Here is a 23,743-nt window from a genome sequence, read left to right on the forward strand (position 1 = left end):
TATTACCTCGGCCACACCACCACCACCACCACCACCACCACTAGCCGTGCTGAGGCTGGAGACCTGCACAGCCCATCTTGGCAGATTCCTGTGCCGGATCCTCTCCCGTAGCCTCCAGGCAGAGTGATACAGGCCCGAACACAACCCAGCCTGTGCCTTAACTGACGTGGGTGCCCGGGGCGGGGGGGACTCGACCTAGGGGTCATGGGAGGCCTGATTTGCCCGCGAGGAGACCCAGCGCGAGCATTCCCCCCCCCACGCGCGGCCCCGGAGCGCGCACGCCCGCAGCGGTGCAGACTGCTCTGGTTTATTGATGCAGGCTCTGGGCACAGTCGTGAGGTGTTGTGAGGGGCAGGCCCAGCCGGGACAGCGAGACCGAATGCCTTGGGAGTCTGGAAATGGATGAAGTGAGGAGAGGGTTGGGAGCGGGTGTGTAGCAGACAAGCAACCTGTAGCCTCCTTCCCAGGCTTCGGTCCGGTCCAGGGAGGACTCTTTGGTCAAACAAGTGGAGCATGCCGGGGAGAGAGCGAGAACGAAGCTCCCTAAGAGGCTCGGCCCCGCGTCCTGCACCTACACAGGCATGCCTTTCTCCCGGGGACGCCCGGGGCCCCGGGGACGCGCGGGCCTCCTGGGGGGATTGGGGGAACGGCGGCGACCCCTTGGCGCGCGGGGTAACGCGCAGCCGCGCTCGCTCTGCGTGTCCGAGGACTCGTCGATGAAGGCCAGGTTCTCGCTGGGGTAATCCAGCGCAGAGGCCGTGGGCGGGGTGGGCGGGGAGGGCAGCTCGGCCTTCTCCGGGGCCGCAGGGGATAGGGGCCTGCCGGCAGGCTGGGGTGCACACGGCGGTGGAGGCAGGGGTGGCCGCTCCTTCTCCGGCGGCGGGGGTGCGGTGGGCCCGGCCCGCTGGGTCACCCGCGCGGTCACCGTGCCGGTCCAGCTGGCGGCCTGCGCCGTGAAGCCGCCCATCTGCGCGGGGAGGAAAAGCAGTCCTCGACCGCGGGTCCTAGACCGCCTCCGCAACTCCCAGAGCCTGCCCTGCCCCTTCGTCGGTCATTACGCGCTTTTCCGCCTGGTCCTTCTGCCTCAGCCCGCCGGAAGGGGTAAATGTTCATCACCCAGCCACAAGCTCTCCCCTACTTCCATTTGCCCCCAAGCGCCCTCTCATCCAAAGAGCTTTTCTAGAAAGCCTGTTTTATTTCAGCTCTCCCTCCTGTGCCTCCGGGGGATATTTGCCCTTCCATCCGGCTCGTTGGCTGCGCGCGACGCATAGGGTGACAAAATACAGGTCGTCTAGATAAATGTGAATTTCAGATAAACAACGAATAAAAGTTTAGTATAAGTATACCCCGTGCAGTATTTGGGACATACTCATGCTAAGGTATTATTTGCTATTCACCTGAAAATTCACATGTAAATGGGCTTCCTGCATTTTTATTTGCTAAATCTGGCAACCTTATCATGGCAGCAGAGATAAAGTCACCTGCAAACCTGTCCAAGTTTATCCCTTTGTCCTTGGCCTGGTGCACAATGGGGCTTACTCAGTCCCTGCCTTAAGGAGCCCACATTCTGGAAGGGAGGCACGCCAGTCAACCAGCTGCTACTGTACAGAGCCTCAGCTCCAGGCACAGCGCGACCCAGAGACGCCTACCTCTGCCCGAGTGCGGCGGGACACTACTCGCAGCCAGTTCCCGATGGTGGTGAGCACTGAGGCGAAGTAGGCTAGGCCGAGCAGGATCCAGAACCACACCAATGGCTGGTAGGCTGCAGAGTTCTGGTTGGGGCTGGCACCTGGGATACCACCGGGGACGGCAGAAAGAAATTGGTTGTGGTGTAAGTGTTGAGCCTCTGAGCGGCTGGTTCCCTGCCCCTCTTCCTAGTTCATGGAGAGGACCCGCCCTCCCCAGGGCAATGGATATGTACTGAGTGTACGAATGCATTGTAGGAAGATGAGAGTACATCACTTGAAGGTGTGCAAGAGCATGCAAGTGGGGGCGCTTACGTGCAAGAATGTCAGCACATGTAAGAGGTGCACATGTACAAGAATGTGACACATGAGGGGTGCACTTAATATATGTGTGCATGCATGGAGGTGCAGGCATGCAAGAATGTGTGTACAAGGTGTTACATCCGTGCAAAAGTGTGAGCAGGTGTAGGGGTTGGAGAAAGGAGGTGTGAGCGCACAAAGGCCACAAGGAATTAAGGGAAAAGCAAGAGAGCAGAGCCCCCGGGAAGAAATAAAGTAGGTAAGGAAGTGCAGTGCAAGAAAGGTGGCCTCACCGGCCACATAGTCCCCGAAGCCCACCGTGGTGAGAGTCACTACGACGAAGTAGATGGCCTCCAGCTTGCTCCAGCCCTCCACATAGCAGAACACGAACGTGGGTGTGAGGACAAAGAGCAGGCAGCCGATCACCAGGAAAAGCACCGCCGATAGCACTCGCACCAGCTCCGGTGGCACGTGCCACTTCTACAGGGAGGGGCAGTGGGCAGGACAGAGGAGTCCACCAAAGCCATCACTCACACCCCACACACCCTTCTCCGGGGGTCTGTGAGCCAGGCTTATGCGATCTAGGGGCCAGCCATGCTTAGGAGCCAGGCAGGGACTGTAGGGAAGGGTAACCCGAGCCCAGAGCAAGAGTGCACAGGGCGCAGAGCAGCTCACCAGGAAGATGGCTTCAATGTGACCGATGCCGTGACGCAGGGAGGAGCCCAGCCGGTCCCCGACCCCGGCCAGCAGGATCCCAAACAGTGGGATCCCCACCAGTGCATAGAAGATGCAGAAGAGGCGCCCAGCATCTGTGCGCAGGGCCGCGTTGCCATACCCTGAGCAGAGGAGCCGTGCAAAAGGTCTAGAGGCTGTCTGGCATCCCTCTCCCTCTCCCTGTGCCTTCCCCCATGAGAAAGCCCAGCCACCCCTGGCCCCTCCACCAGCCCAGTCCCCTCCCCCACCGATGGTGGTGATGATGGTGCCTGAGAAAAAGAAGGCGCTGCCCAGGTCCCAGGCTGAGTGGTTGCTGTTACTGGTAGAGTTGGTATCAGGGTTCGCACCCCCTCCCAGGGCATCAGCCACCTCCTGTAGGACAAGGTGCAGAAGGGGGAACCTCAGTCCTTCCTGTCACAGCAACACCCTGGCCCTCCCATCCCCAGGGTTGTTCCCCACCCCAGCCCTCCCTTTCCCTCTAGTTTCCCTGCAGGCAGTCTCTTAAAGGAGACATTTCAAATGGAGTGGCCCAATTTTGCTTGACCTCTGCATCATTTTAGAAACACTGAGTTCTCTGCCCCTAATTCCACACAGCAGATTTCCAATTTACAGTGGTCAGGAGCACAGACTCTGGGACCAGACTGCCTAGATTCAAATCTTGGTGCTATGTGACCTTGGGCAAGTTAATTCTCTGTGCCTCAGTTTCTGTATCAAGTGGAGCTGGAGATAATAGCAAATACCTCACAGAGTCGTTGCGAAGAGGTCAAGCACTCAATACAAAGTAACCACTGTGTGACTGTTAAACTGATCCCCAGGCAGTGATCATGCCCAGTGATTTACAGCTTTCCATAAATCCACCACTCCCATTGCCTGTGCTGAAGCTGTTTGAGTCCCTCACCTTAGATAATCTGATGAATTAGATCAAATAGATTAGGGACTCTCCCTCCAGGAAGGTTCATATGCCATCAAATTTTGCATCCAATTTTAGGAAGTTCATGGACCCACAAACCCCTGCACACCCAACTGAAGTCCAAGCCAAATTCTGTGCTACATGGTGGGTGCTCATTAAATATGATTAAGTTAATGGAATGACCATGTGTCTGCCCCTGTTGCCAGCCTGCAGGTCCCTCCAAGTCAGGGTCTGTGTTTTGAGAGGACCTGCCCTAAGTGACAGCAGTCACAGCATAATGAGGGCATGCAAAGGGGTCCTTCCCCAAGGAGCCCAAACCAAGGCACTAAGGCAGTAGATATGGTGGCAATCATAACCACCTTCTTTCTCTCTGACTGCAGTCCTCATTAGCAAGACCGATTCCAAATTAATCTTCCTAAAGTGGCTGCCCAAAATCGTCCAGAGCTCCTTGCTGTCTGCAGAACAGAGTCCGAACTCCCCAGCCCAGCATTTAAGCCCCTCTGAATCTGATCCCAACCTCCCTCTCCCCAGTCTTTTCTCCTGGGACTCTTATTTGGGAACCCAAGTTGCAGTGACCTTATCCCTGGATTTTCTGAGATGATCCCATTTCCTGTAATAATAACTTTTAAATAAAGCCAAAAGTGAAATAAATGTATGATTAAAAATTATTTAATTTTTATTTTGCAATTCTTTTCCAATAAAAACACTACTTTAGGGGAAAAGGCCTTTGTCATCCTGTGTGTTCTAATTTTTGCTTCAAATGACTAGGCATCTGCTAAATCCCAGTTCTGCAAGACACTTAGAGCTTTCCAACTTCCACGCCTTTGCCCATGCTGTTCCTCTCTGCCTGCGAGTCTCCTGCAACCCAATCACACATCTCTAAATTCTATCCATCTCACCTGCCTCATTTCAATTACCAGCTCTTCCCCAAGGGCCCCAGATCTCCCTCCTTGCCCCCAGCACCAAGGCCCAGCACACAACAGGCATTCAACAAAGAAGGAAGTGAAGAAAACTCCCTTTCCACTAGCATCTGTCCAGGGATTTGTCTTCCTCACCTAGATGGGCCATCCTCTAGGGCAGAGCCTGCACCTGTTCCTCCCCAATATCAATTTCCCTGCTAACCCTGTGGTGTATAGCACAGCACCCAACACCCAATAGGTGCATAATTGCTGTGTGACTAATTGTGGAAGAGAAATAAAGCAGCTGTCACCAACCTCTTTCTTTTTTCTTCTTTTTTATCCAAGAAAAAAGCAATTCCATTGTGAAGATAAAATAGGTCAGATAGACTCCCTCCCTTCCCCACTCCACCCTGTGGTCTGGCCAGACACACTCTCCTGCCCAGGCCTCTCTGAGCCTTGCTCAGCATTCTGGAAGTGTCAGAGATAATGTCAAGATGCCTGTGTCCTGGCCCCACCCAACCTTCATCTCTGCTCTGGGTCCTGCCACCTTGGGAATCAGCTGGAACACTGAGGCCTCCATGTGGATGGCTCCTCCCCCAAAGAACAGGCAAGGAAATAGGGGTATCTTCAATAAAGAAATAAATGTTAATTTATTAAAGTTAAATGTTAGGGTTTTTAATAATAGTGACCCAAGAATCAGAATTAGCAACAGAGGTGCTTGCCTGACAGTGCCCCAAAAGGCTGAAGCCCAGGACTTTCTTTAGTCACTAGACCAAAGCTGACACCCTCCTCCACATCATAAGCTGGCATCCTGGGGGGAGGGATGCTTAACCTGGCACCCATGGTGACATAGACAGGGTTAGGGTATCCTGGAACCCTCCCCAGTCATCTGTACATGTTTACATGTGGCCTTTTGCAGGGAGTAAGGACATGTTCACAGTGTTTGGGGGCTTTTCGAAGGCATCTGTGACTCCAAAGCCATACAGGAACCAGTGTATGGTTACCAGATTTAGCAAATAAAAATACTGCATGGGACATATTTATATTTAATATGATTCACTGTTTAGCTGAAATACACATTTAGCTGGGCACCCTGTATTTTATCTGGCAACCCTAAACCAGTGAGTTAGTCCTATGAAAATGTAACATATTTCATGTGCTACAGCCATTTATTTATTTATTTATTGCATTCCTTCATTCAACCACAGTCACACACTGAAGGAGGCATTCCGGGAGCAAGCCCGATGCCAGGCACAGCAAGAAAAACAACGCCCCAAGAGGGCCACCGGACTGAACACGCAGAAGCCTGGATCCCAGCTGCACCCTGCCTCGGGGTGCTGATCTGGAAGCAGCACCCCTGCATAGGGTCCCACTGGCATGCAGCTAGTGCCACAGACGTCATGGGTCACTGCTGAAGGGGCTCTTGCCCACCCACGCACCTTGATGAAGAGCCCCAGGTCCTGGTCGCTCACACATGGATGCGCCCTCAGGAACTTCTCTCGGACCTCCCCCAGCTCCCTCTGGGCCTGTTGCTCGTGGGGCTGCTCTAGGGCCTGGAACACCAGGGCACCCAACACCAGGTAGAGCAGGACCAGTGCCAGCAGTGCTAGTAGTGTGGTGCTGCGCATGGTGCGCCCAGAGGCCCGGCCGATTCCACTGCCCGCCTGGGGAGGCCGGGCAGGGGACTCCTGGGGAGCTGCGGTCACTGCGGGCAGAACCGGGGAGGCCGGGATCATTAACATGGGCTGGCACCTCTACATCCTTCTCCAACCCCTATGCACCCAAGGTCCTTGGAGCCCCCAGCCCTACTGCCCACACATATCCTCTCCTCAACCCCTCTGGCGGGACCCTCGGTACCAGGACACACCCAGTCGCCCCCGCACCTCCTCCCCCCCCTTACCTCCACTGCCCGGCCCTCAGCCCCTATCCGGGGACTCCGGGGTATGAGAAGAGAAGAGGGTACCCGGAAGGGAAAGGGAAGTGGTAGGGGAAGAGAATGAGCCTGCCGAGGGCGAGCCGGGCCAGGGAGGAACCGCCGGGGACCTGGAAGGGGCGTTGGGAACCCGCCTCCGAAGAGGAGGTTGAGGCGCGCGGAGGCGCGCGAAGGGAAAGCAAGAGACGGGACAGCGCAGGGCGGGGTGTGGAGAGCGGTCCCGGCTGGTACGCTGCGGCTACAGCAGCATCTTCGCGCTTCTTCCCCTCCCGCCTCTCTCTGCACCGCCGCTAGTCGCGATGGGCAGGGGGAGCCTCCGGGGACCCCCAGTGCCCCGCCGGGCTTTCGAGGAACCCAGGGGCGGGTCCAGGTCGCCGCGCAGAGGAGAGGCGAGGCATGCGGGAGGGTGGCGGGGTTCCGGGAAGAAGCGGGGCGGTGGCGACAAGGGCCATACCAGCTCAGCATCCACCCGGAGCAGCTGTCAGCTCCCGGGACAGCGGGCGGCCGCGCCCACGCTCACACCCGCTGCACAAAGACCTGCGGGCCCACGCTCCATCCTGCGGCTCCAGTCCGCACCGCTGCCCAGGATGCACGCACACATTCCACCTGCACTTCCGGACTCACGGGCACACCGGGACCCCCAGCGCCGTGCGCGCCGGACCAAGGCACCCCAGAGGTCCACGCACACGTGTGCATGCAGTCGCGTGCACACACCCAGACCGCCGGGCGACCGCGCAGCGCCCGCCGCCGGACACACTGCACAACCGCCGCTCGCTCCCGCCACCTCCCCGCGTCTTCACGCCGACGCCTTGGGGCGTCTGGGCGGCTGGACACGCGGCCGCATGACTCCTGGAGGCGCCCATGCGTGGAAGGTGGGCGCCCGTCCGGCCGGTCTCCCCCTTCGCGCCCATGCCCGGGAGTCCTGCCCGCACTTCCTTCCCGCACCCACCCGCTGGCCCTCTGCGCTCCGCACTCACTGTTGGCCTCGCTGCGGCGGCGGCGGCGGCGGCCTCGGCCCGGGCTCCTGCGCGGCCTCGCCGGTGCCGGCTGGGCCGCGGAGGCGGCGGCGGTGGAGGCGGCGGCGGCAGGGGAGGAGCGGGCGGCCGCCGGGGCTGGGACGCCCCCTCCCGCCACCAGAAGACCCCCTCCGTCAGCGTTTAACCCCTCCGGCGCCGCGCCTCCCTCCGTGCCGCGCCCTAGCCGCCGGCGCCTCACCCGCCCCCCCCCCCCCACTCCCGCAGCCCCTCACCTGAGGCGGCCCAGCCCCCCAGTTCCGGCTGGTGCTGGATGGTGGGTGGCAGGGGACCCCGAGAGGGGGCGCCGCAGAGTCCGGCCTGGAGTCTCAGACTGGAGCCCTAGTACAGTCCCTCTGGCCAGCCAGTGTGGCCAGCGGCTCGACCCGGCCGGCCTGGACATCAGTCGGATCACCTCTCCGGACAGGCGCCGCAATAATCTCCCAGCATCTCCCAGGCCTACTATCAGCTGGGAAGGGCCTTCAACTCCCTGCCCCTAGGGACAGCCTGGCCCTTGGTCTCAGCACTCATGGAAGGGACCCTGAGAGACAAAGTGGTGGGGAATTCACTGAGGCAGCCTGGAATTGGTCCAATTGGGGTTGGGACCCGGCTCTGGAAAATAGTGCTGAGGCATCTCCTGCCCCTAGTCTGGTATCCCCATCTCTTGGTCCTCACTTCAATGCTCATGGAACTGGCACCAGCACTAGCCCTCTCACCCCCACCCCGCCTGCACCGCCAGGTCCTGGCACTCTGCCCCTCTCTGCTTTTACCCTGATCTCTCCAAAGACCCTCCTCTTGCCTGGGGTCCTCAGCCCTCGTGGTAGGTTTTGCCGTTGGCTCAAACGCTGACCACCCCTACCAGTAGGGGGCCTAGATAGGTCACCAAACTCAAGTGCCTCCAGTCCCCACTTACTGAAAAACCATTATTATCACCTGGGGTGTCATCCTGAGCATTAAAAGAGGTATTTTTAAGTGATCAAAACAGTGCCTGGCATGCAATAAAGTGCCCTACCAACGTTAGCAATTTTCCTTTCAGCAAGAAGTGCCCAGCTTTGAGCTGATTTTCTAAGTCTCAGATGCCCTCTCTGAATGCCTTGAAGGCCTGGTGCCCAGAAGACTCCCAAGCAAAGGGTTTTGAGAGAGGCTTAGTCTAGGTCCCTGGAACTCCAATAAACTGGGACAGCTAGGTACACGGGTAGAAGGCAGAGCCTGCCATGGGACAGAAGACAGATCTTCCAGGGCTGTGGCAGCAGAGGGCAGTGACTGTGCTATTAGGGGCAGCCACAGAAGGAGGCCCCAGACCACCAGGCAGACTGTGTAATAGCAGCCCACCCACCGGGTAAAAGCTACACCAAGTAGGAAGGTGGGGGCTGCTCAGTCACCAGCCAACTCCTCCTCCACAGGCACTGGACTAACCCCTGACCCCAGAGGCCAGGTTGGGCAGGATGACGTGTAAACAGGATCTCCAGAAATCCTGATCCACCGTGGATAAGAAGCGTAATAGCCACATAATCACAGTGCCATGCGACCCAGGAGAAGGGATGTGATTCCCTGACCTGGAGATGGAAACCTCATAAAGGAGGTGACATTTGAAGCAGGTGTTGAGGAAAGAGGATAAATTGTTCAAGCAGGGAGGGGACTGGAGTGGCAGCAGGATCTTCTTCTCCCTCTTCCCACCCACCAGCCTGGGGCAGAGTGGCCCCTGCCCAGCCCAGCCCCCAGTGTCTGAATAGCCTCTGGCCAAACAGGCAACAGTGCAAGAAACACGAAGCAGATGACTGGCAGACAGCAATCGGACATGGGGCACGGGCACCATTTATTGAGGAGCAGGTGCAGGAGAGGTAGCTGGCTCTGGTGGAGACGGCAGGTTATACCATGGTGCTGTGGGCATCTGGCAGCCAGGGTCATGGCCTCCATCCTAGGGGATGGCACAAGCTCACTACAAGGAGTACCAAGGAGCTGGCGAGGGGATGAGGTGGCCACAGTCCCCTGGGATCCTGGGCAAGAAGCGGCAGATGAACTTGGCACAGAGGCCTGGGATGGGAGGACTGGGTCTGGGTGTTCTGGGGAGAACAGAAGGGGATCACGTCTGTGGGGTGGAGTAGAGACTGTGGTGGTGGCCTCCTGGTCCCAGCACCTGGGAGAAGAGCAGAGGAGTGGTCCGCGTCTGGCTGCCCCCGCACCAGCCTGGCTCCCGCCCGATGGCGCCGTACCAGCTACCCGAGCCTAGGCTGCCTGACATGCTGCAGGCAGAGAAACAGGGTCAGTCCCAGGGAGGTGACCAGTGCCACATTCACAAGAATTGGGGAAGGGAAAGGCTCACAACAGACCCAATGCCCCAGACCTCCAGGCCCAAGGGCTTGAGACCTTCAGATTGTGGCAAACTGCATCTTGTAGTGACAGATAGAAAAGAAAGGGGACCTCACCTAGTATAGACACAAGACAAAGGCCATGGCATGGGGGGAGGAGTGGGTGGCAAGATCTGGCTCTAGATCCCCATGGCTCGATGGAGCAGGCTGGAAGCCTAGGGGTGCTGAGGTGGGGTTGAGGCTCCTACCTGGTGCTCTCACTCCGGCTGTGCTCCCAGGAGCAGCCCTCATCTTCGCAGTGCCCAGTCCGATCGAAGAAGTAGGAACGGGAGCCAAAGACCTGTCCATTGAGAATTCGGCTGGTGCTCTGGGGGAGGAAGTCGTCATGGATGCTTTCTCCTGCCCATTGCTGGCCTCCCACAGTCTTCTCCCTGCCAGACCCCAGCCCAGGGATTCCCAGTGTCTACTGGCCCTCACCAGGTCCTGTGTGGGCCGGTGCACCCGGAAGAAGCCCACCAGCAGGGTAGTGGGCAGCAGCTCCCACACAAAGAGGATGAGGCCAAACACCAAGTAGCCTTTGTTCCCCAGGTCATTCACCAGGTCCGCCTGTGGGAAGGCAGGAATTTGTGCCAATCCACAGTCACACCAGTGCGGCACCCCAACAGGGCCCAGGCCGGCTAGGGACCAAAAGCCACAGCTACTAAGGAGGCAGCTGAGATGCCAAATGCCTACCTGGTCAGAAACATTGTACCAATCATAATCGAAGGTGTCCAGTCGGCTCCGGGGGGCCAAGGCCAGGGCTGCCAGGTTGTAGCAGGCCCGGCTGGCATAGAGCAGGACCATGGCACCACCCATTGCGGCTGCCTGACACACACTGGTCCCCTGGTACAGATGACAACAGGGAACCCTTAGGGAAGAAAGGCTCCAGCTTCTTCTCTACCGTGAATACCACTGCCCCAAAGACCCCAGAGGACACCCAGGCATCAGGGCTTGTGGCCCTACCTTGGCCTCCAGGTAGATGCTGGTAGAGGGGGCCCGCCGGGCGACAAGGCAGAGGCAGGCGGCAAGAGAAAGTGCGCAGATAACAAAGAGGGAGTCGCTCACCAGGACTCGCACCAGCAGGAGGGCCCAGGGCTGTGCACGGCGCCGGCGGGACAGCACAGCACACAGCACATTCACCAGCAGAAAGAGCAGTGAGGCCCCCACGAAGGCCCCTCGGACAGCCAGCCTGCAGCCCACAGCAGAGTCAGCCCCAGACAACCACCCTTGGGACTCACCAACTACCCAACCTGCTCCAGGAGACCCCGATGTCATTCAGAACCAATCCAGAACAATCCAGTGAGAACATTGCCCCTCCAGTCTTACAGATAGGGAAACGAGGGCCCAAAGAGGTTAGATGGTGACTGACAGCTATGGTGAAGTCGAAAGAGCACCACATTGGGAATCAGAAATTTGAATTTAAGCCCTAGCTCTGCCTTCTGCCAGGCCTATGACCTTGAACATGTTGCTTTACCATGCTGGGTCTCAGTTCTTCATCTCTTAAATGGGGATAATAACAGCCGCACAGGTAAGAGTAAAAATTAAATGTTTGTGAAAGCTTTTAATAAAGTGTAAGACATTATACAAGTGACAGGCCTATCACTGCCCAAGGTCACCCAGAAGGGGTTTGGCTTTGGAGCTTCCAAGGGCTGCAGCCTCCCACTCTCCTGGCATCATGGATGACATGGGTACCCTCTCCCCTCATGCCATCATGACTGTTTCTGTTGTTGTTGCCCTGCACGTGTGTAACTCCTCTGCTGAGCCATTGGCACCAAGTGCCCAATGTTTCCAAGCTCTTGCACAAACACTCCCTGGGTTGTTCTCATCTCAGCCTTGCAAGGGGAGAAGGTATGGACACCAGGCTGCTCCCTGCCCTTGGCCTGGGGGCTGAGTCCACCAGTGTCCTGAGTACTTACAAGCCTCGGCTCATCTCTGGCCGACGCTTCACCTTTGCCTTGAACACCACCTGGGGGCAGAGATGCCCATCATCCCTTTGGGCCCTTGGGGCTTGCCACCCCACAGCCCACCCCCACCCGTTACCACGGTTACCTGGGCAAAGTAGAGGTTCATAAGTGTCAGTGTGAAGAACTGCAGGCAAACAGGGAAGCAGTAGAGAAGCCAAAAAGGCAGGGGCCCCAGACGGTTGGCTCGGGGTGTATCTCGGAAGTAGAAGGAGAAGAGGGTGGTACGCAAGGCAGCCCAGAGCAGACAGAGTGCCAGAAACACTGTCTGATAGCTGAGACGCTTGTGCCCATACAGGAGCACCAGCCAGAGCTGGGCATAGACAGAAAAGAAGAGTAGGGCATACAGAGTGGTGTAGGCCGCAGTCAGCCCCAGGGTCACAGCAGGCGGCAGCGCAGGCACCAGCCCAGCAGCAGGCACCAGGCCAGACAGGTTACTCTCCATGCCAGGGAGGAGGCCTGAATCCTGGAGACAGAGATGGAGGGACTGGCAGGGAGCCAGGGAAATAAATACGGAGGGGTGGGAGTTGCCGGGTGCAGAGAGCTCCGGAGGAAAGGAGCTGCGGCTGGCCAGGCCCTTCCCCTCAACAGAGGGACTCTTGCCCTTGCAGCGGGGCACAGGCGGCCTGGGGCCAGGGCCCCTCACTCGGGGACATGGAAGGGCAGGCTCCTCTCCTGGACAGAGGGGAGAGGTGGGGAGTGTGTCCTTCCTGAGCCAGCCCCAGTGCTGGGGTGGGGGGAGACGAAGAGGCCGGAGAGCGGTCCTTGGCCTTGGTTGCTCGAGCCGCTCCGGCAGGAGGGGGAGAGCCAGCCGATGCCCGTCGGCTCAGGGCAGCGGCCTCTGCCCGGGGCGCTCAACGCCCGGCTCTCCCCCTCCCCAAACAGGGAGTCTCTTTCCCCTCCAATAATCCAGATTGGGGGTGGCCTCTGCCTTCTGTCCTCGGGATTCCAGACGCTGCCCCCACCCCCACCCCTCCACTGAGTCCACTCTCCAGCCGCGGCGGGCGGGCAGAGGCCGACGCCGGGTCCTCAGGCCGCAGCTGGGGGAGCCGACTCTGGCAGCTGAGACCCGGGGCTCTGGCTCCCAGGCTGCCGCTGCTCCGCCCCCTCCTCTCCCTGCGCCTGCGCAGACGCCGCTCGCTACGCAAGTTGCGCAGGGTCTGACACCCCCACCGCCCGCCGCCAACACACGACCCCGCCCCCGCTCCGTAGTTCCCGCGCCGCGCCTGGCGTGGAGCCGTTCGAGAATTGGCGCCAACTGCGAAGCCGGAGGGCTCCGGTGATTACCGGACGCGGCCGGTGGCTGAGAAGCTGCGGCGGCACCGCGGGGCACACGGGTGGGCCGTGTCCAGGGTCACAGACCCTTGCGTGTTTGGGAGGCAGCCAGTGCCCGTGCTTCTCGTCCCCATCGCCAAATCGAGAATGTGCCGCCCGCACGGGGGTGGCAACAACTTTCCCTCCCTCGGTCGCCGAAGGAAACTTCCGCCCACAGCCAAGATGGCCTCGGGGCCCCGCCCCTTGGATCTTAACCCGCTGGGCCCCGCAGTCCCCGGGGGGGCTCTCCCGCCCCGGGCTCGGGCCGGCCGCGGTTCCCGCTCACCTGGCCGGCCACCCGGCAGGCGTGAAGCCCCCGCGAGTCCTACGGTCCCCTTCTCAGGGGCCCTTGTCCCTTCTGCGCCGCGGCAGTCATCCTGCCGGGGAGGAGGCTCCCTCGCTTATCTCGAGTGCTGCTCCCGAGATGGCGGGAGAGAGATGCCCCAGAGGCGGACGGCGCGAGGTTTCCACTGTAGGGAGGAGGGAGCGGGACTTCCCGATCCGGTCACCCCGCCCAGACGGAGCAGCGACCACAGCAACTGCACCCGACGGCTGAGCCTCAGTTACGGCTTTGCAAAGTGATTTCACCCACAGTGATCACTACTGGGTTTACAAAGTTCACTGGCTCCTGAGAGAGGTGTCATTGACCCCATTCTACAGGAGTGGAAACTAAGGCCCAGAGGGGCGGAAGACCTTGTCAGCACAAATCGGTCTTCAGCTTCCAAATGAGGAACCCAGAGAATCTCTCATCTGCTTCCACACACGCCACAGCAGGAGGAAGTCATGAGCCAAGAGGCGGGTGGCGAGGAAGGGACCTACTGGGAAGGCGGTGGGCGGGGAGCAGATTGCGCGGCGGGGGCGGGGCCCAGGCTGGGAGTAGCCCCGCCTCCTGACCAGCCCTAGTGACATTTCGAGAACTGATTGGGCTGGGTCCGTGACAGTTCCTGTTGCCTAGACTACTAGGGCCGGACTCCCTCAGTACTGGAGGGAGGCGGCAGTCCTGGGTCAGGGGCCTCGAGATCGGGCTTGGGGTGAGACTTGTGCCATCCCGGTGGGCGGATCTGGCCGGGGCCTTGGTAGGGTCCTAGGGCTGCTCTACAGCACCAGGGCTCCAAGAGGAGATTTAAGTCCTGGGTGGACAGGCTGAGCTCTCTGCCGGGCCAGACTCAGCGGACAGATGGGGGCCTGGGAGGCAGGGCGGACCTGGAGATCTAAGGTGGGAGAGGGAACCAAGGACGCCTACCCCCAACCCCAGCCGGCTGTCGTTTATCCCAGCTATGCCCTAACTACCTACCATCTTGTCCCCACAGCCCAGAGCATGTTCCAGATCCCAGAGTTTGAGCAAAGTGAGCAGGAAGACTCCAGCCCTGCAGACAGGAGCCTGGGCCCCAGCCCCACCGGGGACGGACCCCCTGGCCCCAGCAAGCACCGGTACATAGCCCCAGGCCTCCTGGGGGAAGCTGGTCACCAGCAGGGGCAGCGGGCCAGCAACAGCCATCACGGAGGTAGGCATCCCCCACCAACCACCTGCTTGTCCACCTTGCCTCCAGCCCAGTGTCTCCCTGCACCCCAGCCACATCCACATTCACTGTGTGGCTTTGAGTGAATCCCTAACCTCTCTACATTTCAGTTTCCTCTTCAGTCAGAGCAATTAGTCACCTCCACTGTAGGGCTGTTGTGATGGTTAGCAAGGATATATCAAAAGCACTTTCATTATAGTGCTGCTGCGCAATAAAAGCCCAAAGAATATACGTGGTGTAGGACAGAAAATCATGGAGAGGCAGGCAAGGAGCCAGAAAGAGGAAATGACTTGTCTAAGGTCACACTTGCTTGGCGTTGCCTTTGGTAAGAAGCTGGGCTGGAGGATTCTGAGTTGCCCTGCCCTAGGCTGTGCACTTGCCCTAGAACTGGACCTTCCAGCCCCCGGGTATGTCTTTCACACCCTGTGCCTCACACCCACCCCAAGGCTATCCTTGCCAGTTGCCAGGGGCCAGTGACACTCAAGAAGCCGACAGCCCTCCCAGGCAGCGGGCTGTTAACCGGGGGAGCACAGCCACCAGGAAGCCCAGCAATGAGATGGAATGATGGGCACCGGAGAGCAGTGACCATTTCTCAGTAATCCCCACCTCTCCATAGGCCAGCGTGGCCCTGCCGCCTGGAACAACCCCAGAGATCTTCTGAAAATAAAAACTATGCTCTAACCTGCTGAAGCCTAAATTATCCCCTCCCATTTTCAGGCCCAAGGTTTATTAAGGTTTCCTTCCCAACCCACTCACACTCTTTGAGACTACAAACTCCACAGACTTTAACTTTTTTAACTCCAGATCTTTGCATTTGCTCTGTTCCTGCTCGCTGTCGCTTTCCACCCCCAACCTGGCTGCTCCTCCCCACCCTCTGTATCAAGTGCTTAACGTGTGCCTCATGCTGTTCCAGCTGCCAAGGGTACCACAGTGAACTAAAGAGATCAAAGCACTTGCCCTTGTGGTGCCTATATTCCGGCCCGGTGGGGAGAGACAAGCCATAAACAAGCAAACAAGTAAAGAATATAATGAGTTAGAAATGACAGGTGCTGGGCAGTGGTGTGAGAAATAGTCTTTACTTTCTCTTTGGAATCCAGAATACTGGGGGCTGGGGGAGTGCTTTTAATTGAGGTGGTCAGGGTCAGCCTTGGTAAGCAGTGACATTTGGGACTGATGGCTGGAAGTGATGATGCAGGAGCCTTACAAACATCCCTGGGAAGAAGCCTCCTGGCCTAGGGAAAGGCAAATGCAAAAGCCCTGAGGGCAGGACTTGGTCCAAGCCAGGTAGGGGAGGGATGCTGGAGGCAGGGAGGAGATAATAGAGGGAAGTGGCAGCTGGGCAGGGCCTTGAAGGCCGAGTAAGGACATTGGCTTTCTCCTTGAGTGAAAACAAGGCAGAGCTTTGAACAGGCAGGCAGGTGATTTGCTTCGGGCATCAAGAGCAGCACCAGGGCCTCTGTGTGGAGACTAGTCTGCGGTGGTCAAAAGTAGGGGCAGGGCGAGCGAGGGGGCTGCGGCAAGAGTGCCCGCAAGGAGGGTGGAGGCTTGTGCCACCGTGTTGGCAGTGGAAATGCTAAGCAGATGGACTCTGGACTTATTTTGAAGAGAGTCTTGGCAGGATTTGCTAATGAACTCAGTGTGGAGTGGGAGGGAAAGAGAGGAGTCAGGATGGCTGCAAGGAATCTGGCATGGACACCTCAAGTAGGAGGATGGAGTTACTCTTAAGTCTGATGGAATGGAGATGGATGGGGCAAGATCCAGGGCCCAGCTGGGGACAAGGCAGGTTAGAGGTGACTTTTAGACATCCCGGTGGAACTTGTAGGGATAGATCCTGGCGTGATTTATACATGTGGGAGTCGTCAGTCACTAATATGTTGTTTAAGGCCCAGGGAGCCAGTGTGAGGGGAGAGGACCTGGGGTGAGCCAGGGACTGCAGCGTTCTGAGGGCAGCAGAGGATGTGGACCGGGAAGGAGCCCTTCCCCCTAAGGAGGGGAGTGCTGAGCTGCGGGCAGCAGCTGAGCGGGGAGCGCTGGAGTTGACAGCGTGGGGCCATCACACTTTTGGTGGGTGGCTGACCTCCGTGGGGAGGGATATTGGGAAGAGAGTTGGAGACACAAGGGGAGCCAGGTTGTACCCCTGGTTTGTGCAGGAGGTCCCTCTGGCCCCTGTCTCTCTCTCTGTCACCACTCCTGTCCTCATTCATTCACAGGACCCAAGTGCCCCTTCCCACCTCTCAGCCTCCTATCCTTGCCCTCCCTTCCCCACCCTCACCAACGCTCATTCTCACCGGCAGAACCCAGCTCTGCCTAACTCCTGTGCTCTGGTACAGAGGAGCAGAGCTGGTAAAGGGAGGCAGCTGAAGGTGCAAGGAGAGTCACAGAAGGGTTGTTTTTATTTTTTTAAGATAGAAAGGGAAAGCAAAATCACATGTTTAAAATCACATGGTGGAAATAATCCAAGAGGGAGGCAAAAGACAATGGTGCAGGAGAGGGGCACTTGCTGAAGTGTCCCTTGGTAGGAGAAAGGGGTCTGGTGCCCACGGGAGGGACAGCTCAGCTAAGGGCAGGGCAGTGGACATAGGGACAGAAAGGGGTAGTTACCCCACAGGAACTTTAGGAACTTCCCTTGTTGGTGCTTCCAATTTCTCAGGGAAAGGAAGCCAGGTCATGAGCCAGGACTGAGGGACAGAGGAGCAGGTGTGAAGTGGTCATCCAACCCAGGGCCCGGAGCAAGGGAGGTGTGCCAGGCAACATCAAGGGAGCCACTGGGGTTTGTGGCTGTGAATTTTAAATGAGGTGGCATGGCTGCACTTTTCTGCAAGCACACTGGCCACTCAGGTGCCCCCCTGTAGGTGCTGGCAGGGGGTGGAGTCAACCACAGCTGCATTTGTCTCAGCCCAGTGAGGGGTGGGGGCCTTGAGGGTTTGTGAAGAGAAGGAGTGGTTGGTGTGGGGTGTAAGCTGGCCAGGCGGTAGGGGAGGCAGGCCCTGGGAGTCCCAGCATCATTAGAGCCAGGGCACCAGGTAGCAGGTGGTGGTGAGCCCATGGGAGGCTAGGGATGGAGTTGCTGATGGTGACAGGGCCTAGACTGCCTGTGGGAATGAGCAGGGTCACCTAGGGATGGGTCACCTGGGGCACAACCTGAGGAACTAACTTTAGGGAGGGAAGGAGAGTGGTCTGAAGGAGCACTGACCGTGGAAGCCGAGGGGATGCCTGCCGCAGCTCCAGATGCAGCCTTGGGGAGGGCTGCGGGGTGGGAAATGGCCGTCATTTGAGATGACTGCATGGGATTTCTCAAACTTTTGACATAGTTTCCAATGTCTAAAATCTAAGTGATTTTTCCATAAAAGATCAAGAGTGTGCATGATCTGCCAGAGCCACAGGGCCACTGCCCACTCCAGGTGGGCATGGTCCCATCACTCATCATATTCCCTGCCACCTGACCCTGCTGGGCTGGACTGTATGTGTGAGCCCAGGGACTACGGCCACCACGTGTGATGTGGCAGCTCCAGCACATAGCCCAGTCCCTGGGCTAAACAGGTATGTGGTGAGCTGCGGATGTGTGGATGGTGAAGAGGGAAGGAAAGACACCCAGAAGGAGAAGCCGCCAGTTCTGGGCTCTGGCCCAGTTTGCAGGCCCAAATGTGACTCTACCCTCTCATCGAAGATTGAGCTTAAGCAGGTTACTTAACATACTCTGCCTCAGTTTTCTTACCTGTAAAATGGGAAATAGAACTAGTCCCACCTTTTAGGGTTGTTGTGTGGATCTGATGAGTTAATACAGGAAAGGTGTTGAGAAACAGTCCCTGGCATGGAGGAGTCTGCTGTTCTATTGCTGCACTGTTGTTACTATTGTTTCTATGAGTCGGCCCAAGTCCTGAGCATTTAGAGGGGAAGAGAAATCAATAACCAGTGCCGCACCCCACCCCCAGGAGCAGACGAGTGAAGTAGAGGTTAGAACCAGAATGTAGGGGCCTTGAAGGGCATGCCAAGGAGTTTGGACTTTATCTCATAGGCAGTGGGGAGCCACTGAAGGCTTTAGGCAGAGGACAGATGTAGTTAGGTTTAGAGCAGGGGTTGGCAAACCACAGCCAGAGGCTAAATCCCTCTTTTTTTGTCAGCCTATGAGCTTAGAATTTTAAGGAGCTGACAAAAATCCGAAAGAACAATCTTTGGTAACATGTGAAAATTACATAGAATTCAAATTTCAATATCCCTAAATAAAATTTTAGTGGAATACAGCAACACACAGTTAATTATGTATTGTAATGGTTTCTTTCAAGCTTTGACCACAAAGTTGAGTAGTTGTGACAGAGACTGTATGGCCTGTGATGGTCAAAATATTTACTTTCTGGCCCTTTACAGAAAATATTTGCCAGCCCCTGCTTTAGGGTGTTTTCGGATTTTGTCAGCTCTGAACAAGATGGGAGGGGTCCGCCCTCTGCAGTCCAATGAGGGGCTTTTGTATCACAAATGCCTTTAGCGTACACAGGGAGTCCAGGCTGAGGCCTGGGGTGCTGGAAGCTGACAGGCCTGTGCCTGTTCAGGGTGGGGTGCCATCCTGTTGCTCTGCTGCTGGTGTAGACAGTGTGTGAACACCTGCATGTGGTAGAGCAGGATACAAACCCAGCCCTGCCTGCTGGCAAAGCTTTGCTGCTCCGAATTATCTGGAACACCACCGTTTTAATTCAATGTGCAACGATATTCACAGAACATGGGTGTGCCCAGCTCCACCCACTTACCCAGAAGCCCCAGGAGTTTACAGAACTTAAAGCTTTGCAGGAGCTCGGGGCACCCCCAGCCACAGACCCCTCCTGCCTCTCCACCCTACCCGCAGGCCCTCTCTGGGAGGACAGAGTGGGCAAGCCTGGAATTCAGCCCAGGCTCACACCCCGGCTGGAGCCATACCTTCTCCCTCCCCCTTACCTCCCCAGAGTGGGGAGAGGCCACCTCCACCCTGCTGTTGGGCATGTAGGGGTGAGAGCTGATTGAGGGTGGAATGCTTCAGTGTGGGTGTGTCTGCTATCCCTGGGGAGTCCACAGAAAATCCCTCAGGTTTTTTCCAGGAAGTAGAACACTTTCAAAAGCTCAGTTTACACAAATGATTGTCAAATCCTTGGCTTCGGTGAAAATCCTCCCCACTGCTGCCATAGGATAGGCCCCAGGTAGGGCGGGCATTCACAGGAGGCCCAGGGATGCCTACTCCAACCTGGGCCCCAAAGGGGGCCCATGGTGCTGCTGGAGGGAGCCTGGGGCATGAGAGTTAAGCACACAGACGGGGAGCCAGATTGGTTGGGTTTGGATCTCAGCTCTGCCGCCAACTAGCTGTGTGACTTTGGGCATGTTACTTACCCTATCGGTGCCTTAGTTTTCTCCTGTGTAAAATGGAACAGTGAGGAAGTTCCCTCATAGCATATGATGAGGGTGTAATGAATCATACACATGAATCCCTTCCAGCCTGACACAGGAGTGCCCTTCTGCTTGTTCTGATTCTTGGGCAGGAGGCAGTACACAGACCGAGTGCCCCTGCGCAAGTCACTCACCTTCCAGCTCTTGGACCCCGCAGCTGTTAAGTGCAGTGGTTGTGTGGGGTTCTTAGAGCTAGAAAAGGAAAATACTAGCCAAAGTTTCCCGAGCACTTACGTGGCCAAGCAGAGTGTGTCAGCCGTGTGAGTTTTGTTAAGTTCCTAACCCCTTGGTGCCTCCATTTCCTCATCTGTAAAATAGGGAGAACTTGGTGTATGCCCCACTGGGAAGTTGGAAGCCTTCAGGATGTGAAAGGGACAGAACAGGACACTCTCCTCGTTTCTCATGGTGGCCCTAGAAGATGGAGATTGCCCCCATTTCACATAGGAAGACACTAAAGCCCCGGATTCGAGAAAGGGCCCAAGGTCACAAAGCAGGGATGTGGTTAACAGGGAGCCCACTTTCCTGCTGAGCCTGGCCTCACTGCCCACGTGCCACAGGATTGGAAAGTGCTCTGCAGGGAGCCTGTTCTTATGAGAAGGTGTTTCTATTTCTGGTCCAGCCCCTACCGCCAGTCTGATTCCTGATTTAGCTACCCATTCCCCACCACTCCTAAAAGGTTTTATGATATCCCTACCTGACCTCAGGCCTGGGCTTTGGTAAAGCACAGAACAGCCAGCAATTCTGACTACCCTCTTAGCCTAGGCCTTCTTGGATGATCCAGCCTTTTCTCCTTGGCTTTCTCTGCCACGTGTCTGGAGCTGGGACCCTTGAAGGGCCTATAGTCCCTGGAGTTGACCGACAGGGCTTGGTAAAAGCCATTTGCGGTGAGGACAAGACAATGTTATCCCCTGGCTTCAAAACCTGGCCCAAATCTTACTTCCTCCGAATGCCTTCCCTGACAGATGTGCCTTGGTGGATACTCAGCACACTTCCCTGCACTTGTTCCATACCTGTCTTTCACTCTGTTACAGAGCTCTGGGGTTTTGCTCCTGGGAGTAGTTTTAGGTCTTTTGTCAGTCTGGATATGGGGGTGAGGGACAGTACACAGAGCACAGGAGAGAGGCCTATTTGAATTATAAGCCATCATGTACCTTCATCTTACAAAGCACTTTCATACTATTTTATGTGCCCTTTACACAGTCATAGATAGTAAGGGCTAGATTTATCCCCACAATGAGGTGAGGGCACAGGCTCAGAGAGTTGAAGAGTGGTTGGACAGGGAAGAGGTGTAGCTCGATGGATGATCACTCAACTCTGGATTTCAACAAACTTCTAAGGACTTCCAGCCTCAAAACTCCACAGCTGTGTGACCCTGGGCAAGTCTTAGCCCCTCGAGCCTCTGTCTTCTCATCTGTAAAATGCAGGCACTGTTAGTACTCACTTCTCAGGATGGTTAGGAGGGCAATGAGGTAATGCCCAAGGCCTGGCACATAGGAAGTGCTCCCCGTTGACTTAAAGAAGTCAACAGGTTGTTTCATTTTCTCCGAAGTCAGATGCTGCAGGAGGTACAGACATTCTGCTGACATATTCTTGTTCTCCAGAGGCCCAAGGCTCCCCATAGACCACAGGGAAACAAAGGGGCCCCAACAGGTTGCTTGCAGAGCTGGAGTTCAGTCTGGGCAGGACACCTCCTCATCCAGGGGATTGCTACTCTGCTGGAGAAAGGAGGTGATGAAAGAGCTAAGCGCCCAGGGGGTGCTGGGAAGTGCCATGGTCCTGCACTGGTAACTGGTAACTACTATTTCTTATGCCCTCATTTTGTGCCAGGCACAGAGGAAGTTCATTTTATACACGAAGGGCCTGGCTCATTAATGGGGCTCGACTAAGACTTGTGGGATTAATGAGAAGTTAATTCGAATTACACAAAAGCCCTAAGAGCGTCCCTCAGTTTACATATGCGGGAACTAGGGCTCTTAGAGGTAGAGTGTGACGTGCACACAGACATTAGCGGACCGACAGGGCTGGGGGCGCAGAGGAGATGAAATTCACGTCGCTCCCACCCCGTGATCCTCTCCGCAGGCGCTGGGGCTGTGGAGACGCGGAGTCGCCACAGCTCGTACCCCGCAGGGGCCGAGGAGAATGAAGAGGAGGAGGAACCCAGTCCCTTCCGGGGCCGCTCGCGCTCGGCGCCCCCCAACCTCTACGCTGCGCAGCGCTATGGCCGCGAGCTCCGGAGGATGAGCGACGAGTTCCAGGGATCAATCAAGGTGAGCGTCGACCCGGCGCGTCGGGGACAGTAAACCCGGGGCTTGTCGGGACCCTACTTCCGGGCCACCTCCCGCTGGGTGTCCCGCCCGAGTCCCAGAGCACGTCGGGACCTGTAGTCCACACCTCGCCCCAGAAAGCTGAAGCTCCCGGTTTCTCAAATCCTTGGAGCGCGAGGCTTGCTGGTATCTGTGTTCCCGGGCGACCCCTTCCGCATATCCGGGTTATTTTGGCCTCAGTTTCGGAACCGGTTCTGTAGAATTGAAGTCCCATCTCCCAGACGCTGTCTTCGGCTCTGCGCTTACAGCGTCCTAGGCCTCAGCGCCCCGCCCCTCTCACGGAGTGTCTGCGATCTAACCGGTCCCATTCTTAAGGGCCCTAGACATCTCTCATGCTTAGAGCGGTCAGGAGACTCCTCAGCACCGGGCATGCTGGGTGTGACGGTCTTTTATTCGCCACCTTGGGATCTCACTTAGGGGTAGGATTCTGGAAACGGAAAGGCCTGATTTAACCCTTTTTTCTCCCACCCCGAAGGGACTTCCTCGCCCGAAGAGCGCAGGCACAGCTACGCAGATGCGGCAGAGCCCCAGCTGGACACGCATTATCCAGTCCTGGTGGGATCGAAATTTGTGGAGAGGAGGTTCCTCCCCCTCCCAGTGACCTGCCGTCCCACATTCCGGAATCCGCCGTTCCCGCCGCTGGCAGCCATCTTGGGTATGGGCGGAAGTCTATCCGCAGGCCTTATGCACAAGGAGGATCGGTTCTGTCCTTTTCGGGAGGCGGTCTGACCCAGAGCCTGATTTCGTTCCGGTGTGTGGGAGGACCACTGAGGGGTTCGGCCCCATCGGAAGTTTGAGGTTTTCGGTCCTTAGCCGCCGGAAGTGGCCCCGTGACCCCGCCTCCCCGGCCCTGGGCTACCAGAGGCGCCTGCGGAAAGGTGCGAGCCGGGAAAACCGTAACTTCACCAGAACCCTTTTATCTGCGGTAACTCCGCGGGCCGACGCTCGCCTGGGATGTGCTAATAAAGACCGCGTCTGCGCCGCCGAGTCTCTTGTCCGTCGCTTGGGGCTTCGCGAGCAGGGAGAGAGCTAGCATTGAGTTTCGAAAGATGCTCCCCGTTTTACTCATAAAGGAAGCTGAGGCTTTTTGAGTTACTTATCCTGGGGTCTAAGTGGCGGCCAAAGCCCCAGGGACCTCCAGGTCCTTATCTCCAATGTAATTGGGAACCGCCGGTCAGCTGCCGGAATTCCGCGTTCTCCAAGTCGTGCTGCTGTCCCCCAGGGAGGGTCATTTATTCCTATTTGGGCCAGTCCTTTTGAGCAGCTACTGTGTGGCCGGCCCGGGGCCAGTGCTGCTCAGGGAACTGGCGGGGCTCCTAGGACGGAGGGGGGGTGGCGGAAGACTGGCTCAGGGCTGTGAATAAAGCGATGACTAGGGAACCGAAGCAGCTTCACCAGGGCCTGGGAGCAGGG

At 57.3% G+C, this 23,743-nt stretch overlaps 3 protein-coding genes across 14 annotated transcripts; 1 reads left to right on the forward strand and 2 right to left on the reverse strand.

Annotated features, from left to right (window-relative positions):
- Positions 1–18: 18 nt before the first annotated feature.
- On the reverse strand, positions 19–7,602 carry KCNK4 (potassium two pore domain channel subfamily K member 4). Of its 3 annotated transcripts, none has more exons than XM_036927083.2 (7): positions 6,896–7,602; positions 5,948–6,213; positions 2,948–3,071; positions 2,661–2,821; positions 2,279–2,465; positions 1,650–1,789; positions 19–967 (listed from the first exon to the last, which is right to left on the reverse strand). In XM_036927083.2, the coding sequence occupies exons 2-7, from the start codon at positions 6,134–6,136 to the stop codon at positions 572–574; spliced, it is 1,197 nt and encodes a 398-aa protein (XP_036782978.2). In that variant the 5' UTR covers positions 6,137–6,213; positions 6,896–7,602; the 3' UTR covers positions 19–571. The 3 variants fall into 3 exon arrangements, with proteins under 3 accessions (XP_036782978.2, XP_036782970.2, XP_036782963.2); XM_036927075.2 differs by lacking the exon at positions 6,896–7,602 and adding an exon at positions 6,409–6,873; XM_036927068.2 differs by lacking the exon at positions 6,896–7,602 and having other exon boundaries at positions 5,948–6,395.
- Positions 7,603–9,062: 1,460 nt separating this feature from the next.
- On the reverse strand, positions 9,063–13,684 carry GPR137 (G protein-coupled receptor 137). 7 transcript variants are annotated; one of them, XM_057506946.1, is made up of 8 exons: positions 13,364–13,684; positions 11,852–12,229; positions 11,719–11,768; positions 10,766–10,991; positions 10,496–10,645; positions 10,241–10,369; positions 10,012–10,130; positions 9,063–9,591 (listed from the first exon to the last, which is right to left on the reverse strand). In XM_057506946.1, the coding sequence occupies exons 2-8, from the start codon at positions 12,206–12,208 to the stop codon at positions 9,078–9,080; spliced, it is 1,545 nt and encodes a 514-aa protein (XP_057362929.1). In that variant the 5' UTR covers positions 12,209–12,229; positions 13,364–13,684; the 3' UTR covers positions 9,063–9,077. The 7 variants fall into 7 exon arrangements, with proteins under 7 accessions (XP_057362929.1, XP_057362930.1, XP_057362931.1 ...); XM_057506947.1 differs by lacking the exon at positions 13,364–13,684 and adding an exon at positions 13,051–13,345; XM_057506948.1 differs by lacking the exon at positions 13,364–13,684 and having other exon boundaries at positions 10,868–10,991; positions 11,852–13,030.
- Positions 13,685–13,740: 56 nt separating this feature from the next.
- On the forward strand, positions 13,741–23,312 carry BAD (BCL2 associated agonist of cell death). Of its 4 annotated transcripts, none has more exons than XM_036927027.2 (4): positions 13,741–13,872; positions 14,388–14,582; positions 22,086–22,273; positions 22,806–23,312. In XM_036927027.2, exons 1-4 carry the CDS (start codon positions 13,803–13,805, stop codon positions 22,929–22,931), a joined length of 579 nt encoding a protein of 192 aa, XP_036782922.2. In that variant the 5' UTR covers positions 13,741–13,802; the 3' UTR covers positions 22,932–23,312. The 4 variants fall into 4 exon arrangements, with proteins under 4 accessions (XP_036782922.2, XP_036782930.2, XP_057362939.1 ...); XM_036927035.2 differs by lacking the exon at positions 13,741–13,872 and adding an exon at positions 13,979–14,108; XM_057506956.1 differs by lacking the exon at positions 13,741–13,872 and adding an exon at positions 14,046–14,153.
- Positions 23,313–23,743: the final 431 nt, after the last annotated feature.

The sequence above is a fragment of the Manis pentadactyla genome, chromosome 9 (assembly GCF_030020395.1).
Source record: "Manis pentadactyla isolate mManPen7 chromosome 9, mManPen7.hap1, whole genome shotgun sequence".
In the NCBI taxonomy this organism is placed as follows: domain Eukaryota; kingdom Metazoa; phylum Chordata; class Mammalia; order Pholidota; family Manidae; genus Manis; species Manis pentadactyla.

Bases quoted from the DNA above. Each gene is read 5' to 3' on its own strand.
- GPR137 (XM_057506946.1), bottom strand. From the start codon at position 12,208: ATGGAGAGTAACCTGTCTGGCCTGGTGCCTGCTGCTGGGCTGGTGCCT. The intron at 10,131-10,240 runs GTGAGGGCCAGT...TTCCTCCCCCAG, and splicing joins ACCGGCCCACACAGGACCTG to AGCACCAGCCGAATTCTCAA. The intron at 9,592-10,011 runs GTAGGAGCCTCA...CTCTTCTCCCAG, and splicing joins AGCCGGAGTGAGAGCACCAG to GTGCTGGGACCAGGAGGCCA.
- KCNK4 (XM_036927068.2), bottom strand. From the start codon at position 6,250: ATGTTAATGATCCCGGCCTCCCCGGTTCTGCCCGCAGTGACCGCAGCT. The intron at 3,072-5,947 runs GTGCGTGGGTGG...CTTGTCCTACAG, and splicing joins ACCTGGGGCTCTTCATCAAG to GAGGTGGCTGATGCCCTGGG. The intron at 968-1,649 runs GTAGGCGTCTCT...CTCCCCGCGCAG, and splicing joins CCCGCCGCACTCGGGCAGAG to ATGGGCGGCTTCACGGCGCA.
- BAD (XM_036927027.2), top strand. From the start codon at position 13,803: ATGAGGAACCCAGAGAATCTCTCATCTGCTTCCACACACGCCACAGCA. The intron at 14,583-22,085 runs GTAGGCATCCCC...TCCTCTCCGCAG, and splicing joins CAGCAACAGCCATCACGGAG to GCGCTGGGGCTGTGGAGACG. The intron at 22,274-22,805 runs GTGAGCGTCGAC...CCCACCCCGAAG, and splicing joins AGTTCCAGGGATCAATCAAG to GGACTTCCTCGCCCGAAGAG.